The sequence below is a fragment of the Pan paniscus genome, chromosome 12 (genome assembly GCF_029289425.2).
Source record: "Pan paniscus chromosome 12, NHGRI_mPanPan1-v2.0_pri, whole genome shotgun sequence".
NCBI classification, from domain to species: domain Eukaryota; kingdom Metazoa; phylum Chordata; class Mammalia; order Primates; family Hominidae; genus Pan; species Pan paniscus.
Genome location: NC_073261.2, coordinates 93,935,740 through 93,954,630, shown reverse-complemented (window position 1 = coordinate 93,954,630; position 18,891 = coordinate 93,935,740). Strand labels below are relative to the sequence as shown.

Sequence of the window (18,891 nt, the reverse complement as noted above, 5' to 3'; positions counted from 1 at the left end):
TTGGATAACCATATACAGTTATACAAATCAGAAGTTCACACTGACTCTGTATATAAACTGCAAATCTTATTCAGCTTTTGCCTGTCCTTCTAATGTTCTTTAGGGCCAAAGAAAAAGAAATCAATTTTCTTTTGCGTGGTTTGAGGATACTGGTAGTTCAGGATCATATATTACATTTTGTTGTCTTGTAGTCTTCCATATGTAACAATTCTGCTATCTTTATTTATCTTTCATGGCCTTGATGGCCTTGACAGTTTTGAAGAATACATGCTAGAAATTATGTCTATATATATATATATATTTACGCATGTATACATACATGTATTTTCTAGGTATGTTTGCTGATAGGACCCAGAAGCAGACTCCCCCTAGTGATATATGCATATATATCTCCCATATTGTCATTTTAAAAATTTTCTACTAAAGGAAATCAGGGCTCCTTGGAGAAATTCTAGTACTGAGGAAGAGTAGGTAGAACATGAGCCTAGAATGTTTTGCTGTGCTAGAAAGCAAGGAAGTGCTCAAAGAACGATGGGGGACAAGTTATAAGGAAGTAGGATCCTGCTTTAATGGGGTCTCAGAGACCAAATCTTATTCCCCTCAGGCATCAAAATTAATAATGATAGTAACAGTATACCTGTGTAATAAAGTTAGAATCTATACTGATAAAAATTAATGGATAAGAAGGGAATATTTTTCCTTATAGCTTGGTGCCAACTAATAAATGTAGAAAGAATGACAGAATTAGAAAGTTCTCCTTTTCTTAACCACTTTAGTAATAATTGTTTCAGGCACAATTATAAAAATGCTAAGACTGATCAAAAGTTTGGTGAGAAATAAGATATTTAAATAGTCTCAAGAATCTGCATACAGATACTTAACTAATTATAAAGGTGGAATTAATAACTAATGTAGAGACACTTGGCAGACACTGCCATACTTCTGCTGTCATGTGCGTCTTGATGTTTGGAAGCTTGTTTTTATTTTTATTTTTTTGAGATAGTTTTGTTGCCCAGGCTGGAGTGCGGTGGTGTGATCTTGGCTCACTGTGCCTTCCACCTCCTGGGTTCAAGTGTTTCTCCTGCCTCAGCCTCCTGAGTAGCTGGGACTACAGGTGTGCACCACCACACCTGGCTAATTTCTGTATTTTTAGTAGAGACGGTGTTTCACCGTGTTGGCCAGGCTGGTCTCGAGTTCCTGACCTCAAGTAATCCACCTGCCTCAGCCTCCCAAAGTGCTGGGATTACAGGCGTGAGCCACTGCGCCCGGCTGGAAGCTTGTTTTTTAAAGCAAGCAACTTTATTAATCCTTACAATCCTATATTTTAAAGAGATCATTTAAAGTTAAGTCTTTACTTTGAATCTGATGTTGAAAATGTGAATGGCCAAGCAAACACTTTGCTTTTTCTTTAGGTGAGTGCTCCAGTTGTAACATCTACCACTCAGGAAAAGCCGAAGGATAGCGATCAGTTTGAATGGGTGACCATTGAACAGTCAGGGGAGTTAGTTTATGAAGCACCAGAAACTGTTGCGGCTGAACCTCCACCTATCAAGTCAGCAGTACAGACCATGTCTCCCATACCTGCCCATTCTTTGGCTGCTTTTGGATTATTTCTTCGTCTTCCGGGCTATGCGGAAGTGCTACTGAAAGAGAGAAAACATGCCCAGTGCCTTCTTCGATTGGTATTGGGAGTGACTGATGATGGAGAAGGAAGTAAGTGTTTAGTATTAAATTTATCAACACATATGTGAATAGGTTGTGTAAAGGTATCCAGATCATTGCCTATTATTCATCATTTATTTCCTTCAGAGTTAAGCTGTTAGATGATTTGTAAGTGGTAGCTCACTTCCAGTATTAGTTATACATAATAAATCCTAAAGAATCTTCATTTTCATCTCTGTATTCATTCAAAAATTATTTTCCTTGTGCTGACAAAACTGTTGGGCATCACTGGAGGGATGTAAACACGAAGCAGTTATTTAGAGCTACCCCCAAGTAGCTAATGTTCTCCAGTAATAGAAACAAGGGATGTACATAAACATGTATACTTAGCAAGTTATAAAATCCCTTCAGTACTCTTGAGTGCAGTATTATGGAGAAACACACATGTGAGATTATTTCTTTACTACTCAGCAATGTGAGTGAAGTGGCATGGTAGTTTTTAGTGGGGCCTTGAAGGACAGATTAGATTTAGGTTGGGATGAGTTATCTCAGAAAATAAATGGAAAGAGCAGTGTTTTGAGGTTAAAATGTATGAGAGGGGATAAGTTAGCAGCTGAAAATTTGCACAAAAGGGAGCATTGTGAGCATTTTAAAAGCTAATATTGGTAACAGATCATGGAAAAAACGTACTAAAAACTTTAGATTTTATTTTGAATAGCAATAAAGGTTTATTAAAATGTGTTAAGATTAGTGATGTGTTGAATATAGTTTTTTTCAGAAAATGAATCTGGTAGCAATATTTAGATTAAAGAGAACAGAATTAGGAAAATGATGCCATAATATGTATTAATGATAACATAGAATAATAAGAGAAAGCTGTGATGATTGTTTCCATTGGGTTGGCATTGTTATTTAATAGAAAAACTGAAGAATTACAGGATAGCCTCACGAGTAGATTTTCATTTGGGTGACGTCTGCATTTTCTTTTTTCTTTCTTCTTTTTTTTTTTTTTGCATTTTCACTTACTATTTATTCTATTAATATTTATTAGAAAATTAATATTCCTTATGTTATTTTAAAATCACATGGTTTTGATTAGGGTCGATTTCTTTCACATGCCATTTAGAAAGAATAAACTGTTAAGTTCTGTACTACAAAGTATATTTAATCTAATAAAACTATATGAATTTATGTGTAGATCTCAAAACTCTGAAGCTATCAAATATTCAAAGTAAATATTTTTTCCTTTATATTTTCCTAACAACAAAAATCCCTCATAAATGTTGGCATATAAGTGGGCCCATGTAGTTTAAACCTGTGTTATTCAGGTGTCAACTGTATTTATTTTAGTAGGTCAGGAATTTCTAATTACTTGATCTGATTTTTTTTTAAGTAGATAGAGGGGTAAGAACCATATTTTTTATTGATACGTAGTAGTTGTACATATTTATGTTATACATATGATATTTTGATACAGACATAGAATGTGTAATAAGAACCATGGTATTTCAACATTGTTACCACAGAGTGTTAAAGTAGGTGTAACCCTAAACAGAAAAGGAAAAAAAAAAAATGCCTTTCTGTAATTTCACACTATTTTTAGTGCATATACAATGAATTTTTATTAAAAAGGATAGTTATGATATCTCTCTCTCTAATAATTGTCTCGTGTACCATCCATGTAGCATTGCTTTCTTTGCATTTAATACCCCTTCCTGGCTAGAACACAGTAGAACACTGTTGGGAAAAAAATAGTTTTACTTGTTCATTATCTGTTCATGGTTAAAGCTACTCCCAAGAAAAGCAGTTACTTTCTTACTGTTGTAGGATACTACTAATGCTTCTTTTCTGTTGTTCAGGTTTTAGTTTAAATTCTAGTTTGTAATAATTTTGACATAATCTATAGCTATGATCATACATATGTTTCCATTTTTTTGAGGTTTATGTATACCGTGTCTGACAGAGTTTTTCCTGATACTTATTCGTTATTAAATTTTAAGATATTACTGTTGTATTTGTGGTATTTGGTTTGCTAAATAATTTAGTGATATACTTTTGTATTACAGTGTCATTATTAATTTATGACCCTGTATGTAACTTCTTATGTGTTTTTAACTGTTTTTAATCTTGAGTCCTCTTCTTTCTTCAATCTAGGTCATATTCTTCAATCTCCATCAGCCAATGTGCTTCCAACCCTTCCTTTCCACGTCCTTCGTAGCTTGTTTAGCACTACACCTTTGACAACTGATGATGGTGTACTTCTAAGGCGGATGGCATTGGAAATTGGAGCCTTACACCTCATTCTTGTCTGTCTCTCTGCTTTGAGCCACCATGCCCCACGAGTTCCAAACTCTAGCGTGAATCAAACTGAGGTAGGTTCACTTTTAATTATTTCAGTTATTAAAAAAACTAGATTTAATTAGGGAGTACAGAATAAAGTTTTTTTCTGAATTAATCTTTCAGAGACTTGGGTGTTCCATTTTCACATCTAAAAGGATATTTAAAACAGAAATTGTAAATTAATTGTTTTCTCTATTAGTCTTCTTCAGTAAACCAAAAAGAAACCTATCTACTTGAAAAGCAGAAAAGATTTAAGCGCTTAATAAGCTTTCCCATTTACCAAAATACACTGAATTTATACTGTGATCCTTCTTCCTTTCCTTTTTGAGCTTTTAAGAATAATACTATAGAATGGGGGTTGTGGGTGGGGATCTAGCCAGTGCAGTAAGACAGGAAATTCAAGAAAGAAAGAAAAAAATTCCTCATTATTTCAATATGATTTAATTGTATTGTAGAACATACCAGAATAGGCTGGGTGAGGTGGCTCACGCCTGTAATCCCAGCACTTTGGGAGGTTGAGGTGGGTGGATAGCCTGAGGTCAGGAGTTCGAGACTAGCCTGGCTAACATGCTGAAACCCTGTCTCTACTAAAAATGCAAAAATTTGCTGGACATGGTGGCTTGTGCCTGTAATCCCAGCTACTTGGGAGGCTGAGGCAAGAGAATCACTTGAACCCAGGAGGCGGAAGTTGCAGTGAGCCAAGATTGTGCCATTGCACTCCAGACTGGGCGACAAGACTGAAACTGTGTCTCAAAAAGAAAAAAAAAAAACCAAAATAATTAATGGCATAAGTGAGTTTATTAATAATACATCATGGGGTCAGTCTATAAAAATTAGTTAATTTCTACATACTAGCAACAGACATAAAATGAGCTTTATAAAGATATATTTTAGAATAGTACCAAAAATAGAAAATATCTAAGAGTAAATCTGAAAAATATGTATAATACCTCTTTATGAAATTTTTGACTGGGCATGGTAGCTCATGTTTGTAATCCCAGCACTTTGGGACGTGGAGGCAGGCAGATCACTTAAGGTCAGAATTTCGACACCACCCTGGCCAGCATAGTGAAACCCTATCTCTATTAAAATTACAAAAATTAGCCGGGCCTGGTGGCTCACACCTATATTCCTAGCTACTTGGGAGGCTGAGGCAGGTGAATCTGTCTGTGGTCATGTATATCTTCAGTGGGTTAGATATGATAGTGCAATAATATTATTTCTTCCCAGATCAATCCTTAAGTTTGATACAATTCCAGATTCATTTTGGAGGAAGTTTACAAGCCAATTATAAAATGTATATAAACATGCAAAGGGTCAGGAATAGCTGAGATACCCTTTTGCTATATTTATCCTAGAAAGATCTGCTCATATCTGTATTCTTTTCACTGTTTTCTCAATTCAATTTTGAGTCATTGACTTTTTAGGCTCTAGGGTGGTTTATCCCTTCTTTTCTTGATAAATATTTGAAAATTTGTATTTATTTATGTGTTTATTGATTGATTCATTCTTAAATATAAGCAGTTTCTCTCCATTTACCCCTTCCCCCAGCCCCTGGCAATTACCAGTCTGCATTCTGTCTCCATGCATTTACCTATTTTGGATATTACATATAAATTGAATCATGTAATGTGTTGTTCCTTGCGTCTGTCTTCTTTCATTTAGTATAATGTTTTCTAGGTTTATTCGTGTAGCGTATATCAGTACTTCATTTCTTCTTATGGCTCAATAAATATCCTGTTTGTTGATCCATTCATCAGTTGGCATCTAGGCTATTTTCATCTTTTGTTTTAAATGGTGCTGCTGTAAATGTGTGTGTCTATTTCAGCACCAGTTTTTATCTGTTTTAATACTAGAAGTAGAATTGCTGGGTCATACAGAAAATCTGTGTTCAATTTTTTTGAGCAGCCACCAAACTGTTTTCCATAGTAGCTTCATCATTTTACTTTCCCAGTGATAAATATTTTTGAAGATAAGCAAAAACAAATTGTAATGGATTTTCATTTTTTGTTATTTTAAGCCACAGGTGTCAAGCTCTCATAACCCTACATCAACAGAAGAACAACAGTTATATTGGGCCAAAGGGACTGGCTTTGGAACAGGCTCTACAGCTTCTGGGTGGGATGTGGAACAAGCCTTAACTAAGCAAAGGCTGGAAGAGGAACATGTTACCTGCCTTCTGCAGGTATATTTGTAAACTTGATATTGTTCATGATAATGGCTTTTTTTTGTATTTATTATTTTAAAATATTGATAACTAATCCAACTTTCATCAGCTATGTTTATGCCCACTTGTGGTCCTTCTTCCCAGTGCATTCTAAGATACCACTGGATAAAGATTGTTCTTGCTTACTTGTGACTCTGTATTTCTTCCCTCTCAACTAGCTTCTTCACTGAGAGGAAAGTGGCAGGGATGAAATTATCCAGTAGCTGGAAGATGCATCTTCCTACAGGCATTTTCTTGTTTAATGTGTTGTATCTGGACTTTTTTTTTTGTAAGTGTTATTTATTTATATGCATTTTGGTTGCTTACTTTTTTTTTTTTTTTTTTTTTTTTTTTTTTTGAGACGGAGTTCACTCTGTGGCCCAGGCTGGAGTGCAATGGCGTGATCTCAGCTCACTGCAACCTTAACCTCCCAGGTTCACGGTTGCTTACATTTTTTAAAATAACTTTTCAGCCGGGCGCGGTGGCTCATGCCTGTAATCCCAGCACTTTGAGAGGCTGAGGTGGGTGTATCACCTGAGGTCAGGAGTTTGAGACCAGCCTGGCAAACATGGTGAAACCCTGCCTCTACTAATAAATAGAAAGATTAGCTGGGCTTGGTGGCACATGCCTGTAATCCCAGCTACTCAGGAGGCTGAGGCAGGAGAATCACTTAAACCCGGGAGGCAGAGGTCGCAGCGAGCCAAGATTGCACCATTGCACTCCAGCCTGGGCGATAAGAGTGAAACTCTGTCTCAAAAAAATGAATAGATAAATAAATAACTTTTCTAGATTCAGGCAAGTTGGACAAGAATAGAAAGTCTTTATACCACAGAAATGTATAGGGGAAATAATGAAAAGGTTAGCTTTGCTTCCTGCATCAGCTAATTGAAGTTGGTCAATGCTTTGAATGTGTCTTCTGCAACTCTAGAATGCTCCTTCTAGTATAAAGTTCTAAGATTTTGTTACCCTCAAACTGTGAATTGAGTCTATTCAATAAAATATGTAAATAATACAGAGTTGCTACTACATTTTTTATGTTCGTAGTTGTATTGCTTTTATATGTCTAGTCATATGTAGTGTACCATCCTTTGTAAGCAACACTCTCAGACAAAACAGATCCTTCTCTTTTGAAAATTTAAACAAATAATTATTTTAAAACATAGTATAAGATACTGATTAAGTAGAAAATATGTACTCTTAGTATTCAGATTGAATTTCTAACTTACAATAAAAACTTTTGAAGTATGTGAAACTGAAATCCAAATTAATTTCAACAATTTTTAGGTTCTTGCCAGTTACATAAATCCCGTCAGTAGTGCGGTAAATGGAGAAGCTCAGTCATCTCATGAGACTAGAGGGCAGAACAGTAATGCCCTTCCTTCTGTACTTCTCGAGCTTCTCAGTCAGTCCTGCCTCATCCCAGCCATGTCATCTTATCTGCGAAATGATTCAGGTAAATAATCCCTGTAAATGTGTCTGTGGATGAATAATTTTGTTTGCTTATTTTATCATTGTCTAATAGTAAGTTTCAGTTGAAATAGTTGATGGATTTATTTCCTAAAAAGTATTCTGGAAATATTTAGTTGGTTTTTGGTGCCCTTAATTTGATACTTTGTCATCACTTACCATAGAACACAGAATAATAAAAGTTTCATTATTCCTTTGTCTTTATCTGTGAAAGGTGAAAGTAAACTTTTTTTCCTTTTAATCATCTGTAACTGAAAATGATAGGACAAAGGCTAACAACTTCATGACATCATTCTGATCTGAATATGGTCAAACTTCTATGGATTTTAAATATTTTTGTCAAACACTATTGCAGACAACAGTTATTTTTGAAGAAAGGCAGATACATAAATCAAGTCCATAGGTACTTGATAAGATGATGATTAATTTCTTAAAATTCAATAATAAAAGTACTGTAGCTACTTGTTTTGCCAGTATACAACTGATTATTGATTGAATAATATAGTTTATTGTTTCCTTGGTTATGGAATTATCTAAGAAATGTGTTCTTTTCCTAAGAATAGAAAGTTACATGTTCAGAAATGTATAGATATTTCCAAGAGAAACAAGCAGTTAACATCTATTTCTTTCAGCCAAAACCTTTATTATTTATTGTTTCAACTCTGTTTTACTCATATTCTTATCTCTGTCTTTATCTTCTTATGAAAATTAACATGTATATTTCATTAATTTATTAAGGAAGAATAGATAAGGGAAACAATGGAAATGAATCTTGGTAGTCTATTTTGTGGTTGGTAGCAGCTAAGTGACACAGTTGGATGTCTGGTAAAAATATTAGTATTTGAAGGGATTATTGCCCGTATTCCCCAGTATCAGGAAGATTGTTGTCCTTTAAAAATACGCTATTTCCCAGTCTGTCTCAGACTCCTTCATGGAAGTATTAGATTGATTTTTTTGTTTGTTTAGATTGTTGACCTGTTTGATACATCAGACTGGTCTTTTTTAAAAAGTAGATGTCAAATGCATAATTTTTTTTTATTAAAATGTTTGAGACTATACATTTTAATTTTAGATTATATAGAACAATTGAATAGGGTGCGATAGGTTTCTTTTTATCTCACTTCTCTATTATTAAAGTATTATTTTCTTAATCCTTATACTGTGAAGATATGACCTACCAAAAATTTTAAATTTCTGTTTTGGTCTGAAATTGACTCTCTTATAACACTGAGCTTTTATCTTTATGGTTCATTGTCAAAAAGGAAATCCAGGATTATTTACATAATATTTACAGTAATTGCTGTTCATGTAAGTGCACTTCCTGGGAAGGTGTGTATGTTAAACTGATTTTTGGTAAATGTATGGAATTGCAGAGACTTAGATATTATATCTTGGAACTGTTTTAGAAATTTAATGTGACAGATCGAAGTTTGACCTTTCTTTTATGATTTATTATTTTCCTGGAAAAAAGAAATTTCTTTCATCAGGCTTTAGATGTTCTTGAATTTGGTAACTTGTCCAGTGGTTAATTCTAATTGATATATTTGGATGTGGTAACAAATACTTATTTTGAGATAATACCTTATATTAAGATAAAATGATGTAACTTATAGTCAGTAGGTTAAACGGTAGCATGCCTCCTAAATGATATTAAATATGGATTGTTTTCAGGAAAACACAGCTTAATATAAGTATATAAATACATATATAATTAAGTAAACATAAATATAAATATATAAATATATAATTAGTTATCAGTTTTGGTTAGAATAGTAATAATTTTTTAAGTGGCTACTATTTATTTATTTGAGACAGGGTTTCCCTCTGTCACCCATGCTGGAATGCAGTGGCACGATCTTGGCTTACTGCAACCTCCACCTCTCAGGTTCAAGCAATTCTCCTGCCTCAGCCTCCTGAGTAGGTGGGATTACAGACATACAGCAGCATGCCTGGCTAATTTTTGTATTTTTGGTGGAGATGGGGTTTCACCATGTTAGCCAGGCTGGTCTCAAATCCTGGCCCCATGTGATCTGCCCACCTTGGCCTCCAAAAGTGCTGGAGTTAGAGACCTGAGCCAACACACCCTGCCTTAAGTGGCATTTAAAAACCTGAACAAATTATCTAGCCAGAGTCTTCCTTAGACTTGGTAAAATTTCTATTTTGGAAAATTAGTCTAAAGTTTATTTTCCAATTTTTTCATTTGCGTATATAGTATTATTTTCGGCAATGTGGGAGTTGAGGTAATGTGATAGGATCCACTCCACCATTTTTTACTACATTTAGTTGTCATGTCCTTTTCTTCTGTAATCTGGAAGAGTTCCTAGCCTATCTTTATCTTTCATAATACTGATATTTTTACAGAATATAACCATTTATTTTATAGAATATTCTACAGATTGGTTTGTAAGTGTGAGAGTAGTCCTCATAATTTTGCCTGAGACATTGTATTCAAGGGATGATTTGCTTATATTGCTAGCAGATGATATAAAAAAACGCAGGCCTAACATAATAGCCTTTTCTGAGAACTTTAGTAAAATAATGCACATTTTCTTTCTATAACATGTTTTTAAATGATTGGTGAGCAAGACAAGAAAAGATAGGAACACACTAGTTTATGCCTTCCTTTCAGTGCAGAGATTGGTCTGCCATTAATTTTAAATGTCAATTGTGGTTTCTTATTACTGTCCCACACCCTTTTTGCCCTTATTTTTTGGCTACAGGTATACATTAGATACTTTGTAATCTTTAAACTTTAATGTTTAATGACTGTTAAAGATTGAGATGAATACCAGAGTCTGCTCCTCATTTTAATAAAACCTTCAAGTTCTCATATTAATGAGTTTACTATGTAGCTGGTTAGCTAAGTCAGTTTTATTTCAATAGAAGTTTAAAAACTGGCCTGAACATATTAAATGATAATTCTAAGCTGACCATAAGGATCAACAATAATTGCACATAAAATTGATCTTCAGTTTTAGTTCTGAACATCTTTGCATCAAAGGTAAAAAGAGAATATTGTTAGTTGTAAAATTATTACCAGAATAGAGGGAGCATATAAGCTCCTTAGAGGAAAGGACAACCTTTTTTCCATTACTAACTTGTCACAATTCTGTAACTGAGACACCGATCCTATTCTCCAGAGGTAGGCACTGATTATATTTAGTGATTTAATCATTAAGTATATTGTATTTAGTCATTAAATAATCGCCTAAGAACTTTTTACTTGCATAATAATGGCTATGCCGTTATTTAAACAATTTACTTTCAGATTGTTACTTTAATTTGTAAAATTTAAAATTATTAGATGCTTTTGGGAACATGTATCCAGAGCTTTATACGTTTAATATTCTTAAGATAAATTCCTGGCCAGGCACGGTGGCTGACACCTGTAATCCCAGCACTTTGGGAGGCCGAGGCAGGTGGATCACCTGAGGTTGGGAATTCGAGACCAGCCTGACCAACGTGGAGAAACCCCATCTCTACTAAAAAAAAAAAAAAAAAATTAGCCAGGTGTGGTGGCACATGCCTGTAATCCCAGCTACTTGGGAGGCTGAGGCAGGAGAATCGCTTGAACCCAGGAGGCGGAGGTTGCGGTGAGCCGAGATGGCACCACTGCACTCCAGCCTGGGTGACAAGAGTGAAACTCTGTCTCAAAAAAAAAAAAAAAAAAAAAAAAAAAAAGATAAATTCCTGGTATTTCATCTTTTTGAATTCACTGTTTCTAGCATAAGATTTTTGTGACTTAACAGTAGTTTTCCTACTATTTTGACCTCTTTTTGTAGATCTTAAAATGGGTGGAGAGGAAAATTTAGATACGTAAATGAATGGAGACTTATTTTTTTATTTTATTTTTGAGACAGAGTCTCATTCTGTCGCCCAGGCTGGAGTGCAGTGATATGATCTTGGCTCACAGCAACCTCCGCCTCTCGGGTTCAAGCAGTTCTCATGCCTCAGCCACCCGAGTAGCTGGGACTACAGGCACCCGCCACCCACCCTGCTAATTTTTTTTGTATTTTTAGTAAAGTCAGGGTTTCACCACGTTGGCCAGGCCGGTCTCGAACTCCTGACCTCAAGTGATCCACTCACCTCGGCCTCCCAAAGTGCTGGGATTACAGACAGGCATGAGCCACCACCCAGCCTGTAAATGAATGGAGACTTTAAAAAAAAGCGTTTGGTGGCATTACAGCAGAAACATAAATCTTCATATTTAGGCTAAATTAATCAGATTTATCAAAGGTTAACATTATGGTTCCAGTTACTCAAAATAGTAAGTTTGATGCTTTAATAATTTGTTTCTTATTGCTTACTAAAATAAAGACATCTGTTAGTGTTCTAGATAGGAAAATATATTATTTGTTCATTTTAATTTCTTTCTCAACATTTTCACTTCCACTTTTCATAAGAAATGGTATTCTGAAAGTTGCGTTTTGTAGGCCAGAATCATTTTTTCTCTAGCCCCTGTATAGTATGGAGTTACCCCACTGGCCACTAGATGGAGATCCTGTTTCATTTTAAGAAGTATTTGGTAATATTCAGATGTTAATGTTAACAGGCAGAATGTTAACTTTAGAGACCCTCACCTATTTTAGAAAATAGTATGTTCCTTTTTTGAGAAGAGAGCATATTAAGTCTCAGCACACATTAAATTATTTGCCATTAACTTAGTGGGGTATGCTACAAATTCTTATTGAAATAAATCTTTACCTTTTTAATAGTGGTCTTACTATATGGGGATGAATATTCTTTCAGATTATCAAGGGAAATTGCTGTTATCCGGGTTAATCTGACAATTTACAGATTAGAAAAGAACAAATGAAATCTAGAGAAATGTATTCAGTTGCTCAAGTTTAACTGGTTAGTGACGTGGTGATTATTAAACTCACTTATTTTCAAGTTGAAAAGCAAGATATAAATGGATTTTGTCATTATGAAAAATAAAAATGAGTAAGTGATGTGTTAGAGTAAGGTAGACATGAGAGAGCAGGCACAGGACTTCATTGGGAAAATTATAAAATCTACTGAATTGGCTGGTTATCTTAGTTAAATGATGGTATATACTAGGATTAAAATTTTTAATTTCCCTAATATTGGTTTGACAGTTTTATAACAAACTATAATGTGTCAAAACCCATTACTGCATTTTGATATACCATCTGATTTTTCTCACAGTGTATTTTGTATGTTTAAAGCTCTTTTTTTTTTACTTTATGTTACCTTTGGATATGTTTCTTTAAGAGTAGGTATTTAATTTCATAAGTATACTGTTTGAGAATAAGGTTAATTTTGTTGTCATGACAAATGTCTTAATTTAAATATGACCACATTTATTAAATTTGAATTACTTAGTAGTTACATCAAAGTAAATGTGCAGTTGGAAACCTAGCCATCTTGCTAGGTCTCAGGGCTCTCCAAATTATAAAGGACATAGAAATTGTATTAGTGCTCTTACAGGAAAAGATAAGGTTTGATACCAATAGAAAATACATAATTTTTATTATTTATAAAAATACTTTATTTTGTTGATATACACTGCCTGAGAAACAAATAATGAAAAATTGTCGAGCTGTCGTAACATGATACTTAACTGTGTATCCTTATTTATAGTTTTCATGGTAATAGTTCATATGAAACTGTCAAATTATGCCATTTCTTTGTACTGTTTTAATAAAGAGTCTGGGAGCTGTGGTGGTGGTTCATGCCTGTAATCCCTTTGGGAGGCCAAGATGAGAGGATTGCTTATGCCCACGAGTTTGAGATCAGCCTTGGCAACACAGTGAGACTTCATCTCTATTAAAAAATAAAATAGGCTGGGTGAAGTGGCTCAAGCCTGTAATCCCAGCACTTTGGGAGGCTGACCCGGGCAGATCACGAGGTCGGGACATCGAGACCAGCCTGACCAACACGGTGAAACCCCGTCTCTACTAAAAATACAAAAATAGCCGGGCGTGGTGGCGCATGCCTGTAATCCCAGCTACTCAGGAGGCTGAGGCAGGAGAATCGCTTGAAACCCCAGAGGCCGAGGTTGCAGTGAGCCACTACACTCCAGCCTGGGCGACAGAGCAAGACTCCATCTCAAAAAAATAAAAAAATAAAAATAAAATAATCTATCAGATTATTCTACTAATTAGAGTAGCAGGCCAGGCGTGGTGGCTCACATCTGCAATCCCAGCACTTTGGGAGGCTGAAGCGTGAGGATCACCAGCCTGGGCAACTTAGACCCTGTCTCTACAAAAGAACAAAAAATCAACACTCGCCTGTAGTCCCAACTACTCGGGAAGTGGGATCCCAGGAGGGCGAGGCTGCAGTGAGCCGTGATCATACCACTATACTCCAGCCTGGGTGTCAGAGTAGACCCTATCTCAAAAAAAAAAAAAAAAGGTAGAGTAACCTGCCACTTTATTTTTAGCCCAAAGTATATTTTAATAGTATTTTAATATGGCTGTAGTTTTTGTGACAATTAGCTGAGCAGTACCAATAAAATTTAAAACACTTGCCCATGTTTAATGTATTTATTTCTATATATGGTCACTAGCAAGACATGTTGATGGCGACTCAGAGTATCTATAACGTAAGTGCTTATCAACAAATGTTAATTCCTTTCATTTAGAGTTTTCATTTTTGTCAAGGGCATCCAATGTGGAAATGACTTTGGTATAGAATATATCACTCTGTGTTAAATAATTATGACTGGTAAGTTTTATAAGGGGAGGACAGGTTGCTTAAATTAAAATTTAGATGGGTTTTGAATTGCTTTGATTTGTACAGATTTGTAAAGTTAAAGTATTAGTTCACATCTCAGACACTTCAGGGATACCATTCTTGACTACCCAGAGTAGTCCTTTCTCTCCTATGAGCTGCTCACGTACCTAATCCTTATATTGTCACCTTTCACACTGTAGTCCAGCTATTAAGAAAAGCTTAATCAGATTTCCACGTAACTACCTACCAGATTAGCCATAACTCTCCATTTCTTCTATGAAACATCCCAGTTAAGAGTGAGCTGTGTTTGTTTCCAGATTTGTTTATGCCAGTTGTATTTCCGCTATATAATTGTTATGCAAACTAGATGTTTTTATGGTAAATCATGAAATGCTTTAAAAAAGTCCTACAGGCCAGGCTCGGTGGCTCAAGCCTGTAATCCCAGCTCTTTGAGAGGCCAAGGTGGGTGGATCACCTGAGGTCAGGAGTTCGAGCCCGGCCTGGCCAACATGGCAAAACTAAAAATACAAAAATTAGCCGGGTGTGGTGGACGGGCACCTGTAGTCCCAGCTACTTGGGAGGTTGAGGCACAAGAATTGCTTGAACCCGGGAGGCAGAGGTTGCAGTGAGTCAAGAACGAGCCACTGCATTCCAACCTAAGTGACAGAGCAAGACTCCATCTCAAAAAACAAAAAGAAAGAAAGAAAGAGTTACTCCAGTTTACTTAGAGAATATATTAAAATGTTAACAATGGTAGTTTTATTTTGTATTACTCACATTTATCAGAGAAATAATGTCAATACTTTATTGAAACAAGAAAGTTTCTTTTCTATGTAGTCTTTATTTTTCTATGTGGCCTTATCTTTACAACTGCTTAACTACCAAAAGTCACGCTAAGGCTCATTTCTTTGGAGTTACTAAAATATAATTTCCAAAGACAGTTTTTAAAATATTCAGTGTTCATTAATGCTAACTAAAACTTCATTTTTCTGAACATTTTCATAGTCTTCTTTCCTATACTGACTAAATTTCCCTTTCCTGTATTAAGTAGATTACTAGAGGCTTAAGGAAAACACAAACCTAAATGCAGTTTTATTTTAATTAATATATATTTTATATGTACTCTTAGAAAAATGGTTGTAGCATTTTTGCTGTTGTGTCTTGTATACATTACTAAATCTTGTATGTTTTGGAGTAGTCCATCTTCAGTGTCCATATTCATTGCTTTGTCCTGTTTTTTTCCTCTGTGTAAAGTTAAAATTTGCCTGTTTGCTTTGTTATAATTTTATTCCTCAAGCTGGAAGCATCATATAGTAATTGCTCTTAGAGCAAGGGAGTTACCCTGGGATGTATGTCTTAATATTCTGGAGGTGTGCTTTTAAAGGATAGTTTCTAAATCTTTCTTGTTAGAGCCAGGTTTTGCCCTGAATGCAGTCCCTTGCACAAGGCCTTCAGAGTGTGGTATGGATGTAGACCAAAACAATCACTAAGAGGTTAAGTACTGTTCCAGCTATACCTAACATAGTCAAGATAGATTCTTCTTTTTCTTCTCTTCTTGCTTCTTAACATCTTCTGCTGTAGTGATGACAGAAGTACCAGTTTTCCCAGAAAATGTCTTCATCTAGAGAAAAAGAGAATGATTGTGAAGCAAATTGCTAGAAAATGTATTTATTACAAATACTAGTACATACTAGAAAATTGCTAGAAAATACTAGTAAATACTAGAAAATTGCTAGAAAAGAAATACTAGCTAGTAAATACTAGAAAATTGCTAGAAAATGTATTTACTAGCAGAGAGCTAGTAAATGTATTTATTATACATGTTGCATTTCTTGCGTAGTTTTTCAGTGTGCAGTCCTACTTTAGTCTGTTAACGTGTTGGAAAATGATAGTAACTGAGTGTATTTTAATAGAATTTAAAATCTGTTATTTTTAACATTTGGGCTGAAGAGCCGAAAATATAATGAAAATGTAGAAGTTAGATTCTGCCATTTACGTATTCTGTATTTAGTAGCTACAAAGATACTTAAAAATTTTTACATATCTAACTAGGCTGATGTATTTAATGTGAACTGCAATTTATATACAAAAAACTACACATACTTAGTGTACACAATTCGGTAAGTTTAGAACATCAACTCCTTTTTAAAGCAACTCTTTTGGGGAGCCGTTGAGCAGAATAGGGATTTAAATAATTTTTTCCTTTGAAGATTAGAGGATCATTGTGTCATTAATTTTATAATCTAGTATTGAAATTAATTCCATTTTACTAATATTTTGAAAAAGCAATTAATAGCAGAGTTTATCTCTTAATAAAAGATTTATTTCCACAGATTAAACACATCACATATTTAAGCTTAAAATAATGGAGTTACTAAATATCAGAGTTTTAAAATAATTAAAAGAGAAGTGCTGCTTACCCTACATTGCATCAGGAGTAAAGTGTTATCAGATATGTTGCTTTAGTCCACAATAGTGATGAATGAACCTTTTCTCTTCATGGAGGGCTTGTGAACAAAACCTGAACAAGCTTCATATCAAAGATGGCAAATGTTTTCAGTATATCCTGAAGGGATGTATCTTCGCTGTTAGTAATCTGTGGTAAATTTCACTGTAACTATTTGATGTAAATTGCTAGCCTCTGCAAGTAAGTCACACTGTAAATAGGCTCTGTTTTTTAGTTTTTTTAGGTTTTTGTTTATGCTGAATCACATATTTCCTCCAAAATGCTAATGTTTATGGTTATTTCTTTTGAATTTTCTGTCTGATGAACCTTTACACTGTTCTTTTTCTTTTCAGCTGTTTGAAGATACTTTTCCCCATTGAAATGTTTTAGTTCCAAATGCAGAAAGTGATTTTATTCCTCTCCCTACTACCAGTTACTACTATAAAAATGAAAAAAATTGTTTATTGGCCTAAGTTTTGTAATGTCACACACCCGCATCTGTAGCTGTTGATGACAATTCCAAGATAGTCTTCAAGCTATGCATAAATCAGCAAACAGGCCCTTTTGAGGATTGGAAGGATAGTGACTTCACTTGCCTGGTTGTAAGCTGTAACACTGATTAAACATGCATTTGGTGCTTGCTGAGTAAAGGAGCTGCAAGCTGCACTTGGAGACATGGTGTTGCATAACAGCGTGTTGTGCCTCTGTTCTTTGTCAGGCAGGCGCACGTTGAGTCCTGTAATAACAGTGAAGTATGTGTAAAGGAGCTAAATTTGAAGACATCTAAGGGTTTTCTGATGAAGCTCTTCATGGCAAAAATAGAATGAAAGAGTTCAAGATTGAAGTAGTTTTTATGTTGTTTTGTGCTTTAACAGGCAGGTTTTTATTAAGGGTTTATTGTCTTTATCCATTCTTGTTGCTTGCTGACCACCAGTACACATTAATTTACAATAAAAGCACATGTCTTAAAAGGAGAGCATAAATCAGCTCTACATTAGTTTTCCAAGTTCTCCTCTTGGTGGGGGGGGTCTTCAAAATCTTTAAAAAAAAAAAAAAAATAAGGTCGGCACAGTGGCTCACACCTGTAATCCCAGCACTTTGGGAGGCCGAGGCCGGTGGATCACCTGAGGTCAAGGGTTTGCCTGGCCAACATGGTGAAACCCTGTCTCTACTGAAAATACAAAAAAATTAGCCAGGTGTAGTGGCGGGTGCCTGTAATCCCAGCTGCTTGGAAGGCTGAGGCAGGAGAATTGCCTGAACCCGGGAGGCGGAGGTTGCAGTGAGCCGAGATCACGCCACTGCACTCCAGCCTGGGCAACAGGGTGAGACTTCATCTCAAAAAAATAATGACAACAATAATAATAAATCCGATATAAATAACACATGTCAGGTTCCAGACATAGGCATAGATTGTCATATGCATTAATATAGAATTTGACTTAAAGAAAAGCATACTTAACGTAACTAATGGTTGTCAAGAAAAATACAGAAATACAAAAAACTTGATATTTTTAGTTTAAAATGAAGAAATTTGATATCTTGAGATATTTTTTAAAGTACAGTAATGAAATTTAAAGTTCTTTTTAAAATTTTAAAGATTTTTGTAAAATAAACACACAATTTTATCTCTCACATTTTTTGGACTTTTCCCAGTCTCGTGTGCCAGTGCTTATTATTACCTTGTTTTGCTAGCTTTTGCCTTCATACTCCTTGATATGAAGAGAATATCTTCTTCTATTTCCATAATGTAAGATTCCCAGTTGGCCTCTCCTAATGCTAACTCAATAGAGTAAAATATATACCAGTTAAATAAGAGGGAATAGCATGTTTCATTTATTTCAGAGGAGCTGTGTTGTTTTCTCTATGCCCTTTTGTTTACATGTGAATATAATGTAACTATATATTTTTTCTTTTTTCTTCTTCAGTCATAGTCTTCTCTGTCACCCGGGCTGGAGTGCAGTGGTGTGCTCATAGGTCACTGCAGCCTTCAACTCTTAGGCTCAAACATCCTCCTGATTAGCTGGGACTACAGGCACCTGCCACCATGCCCAGCTAAGTTTTAAAATTTTTT

The 18,891-nt window shown here is 35.1% G+C and overlaps 1 protein-coding gene across 29 annotated transcripts in view; it reads left to right on the top strand.

Annotated features, from left to right (window-relative positions):
- The window catches only part of BIRC6 (baculoviral IAP repeat containing 6), a 263,300-nt gene that overhangs the window by 186,302 nt on the left and 58,107 nt on the right, over nucleotides 1-18,891 (top strand). For all 29 annotated transcript variants that reach the window (XR_004669772.3, XM_034952910.4, XM_055108071.2 and 26 more), the window contains 4 exons: nucleotides 1,413-1,713; nucleotides 3,817-4,034; nucleotides 6,023-6,187; nucleotides 7,493-7,661. Coding sequence is in view for 28 of the 29 variants with exons in the window: in XM_034952910.4 (XP_034808801.1) it covers nucleotides 1,413-1,713; nucleotides 3,817-4,034; nucleotides 6,023-6,187; nucleotides 7,493-7,661 (853 nt within the window). In the remaining variant the exon portion in view is untranslated. The remainder of the gene's footprint in view (nucleotides 1-1,412; nucleotides 1,714-3,816; nucleotides 4,035-6,022; nucleotides 6,188-7,492; nucleotides 7,662-18,891) is intronic.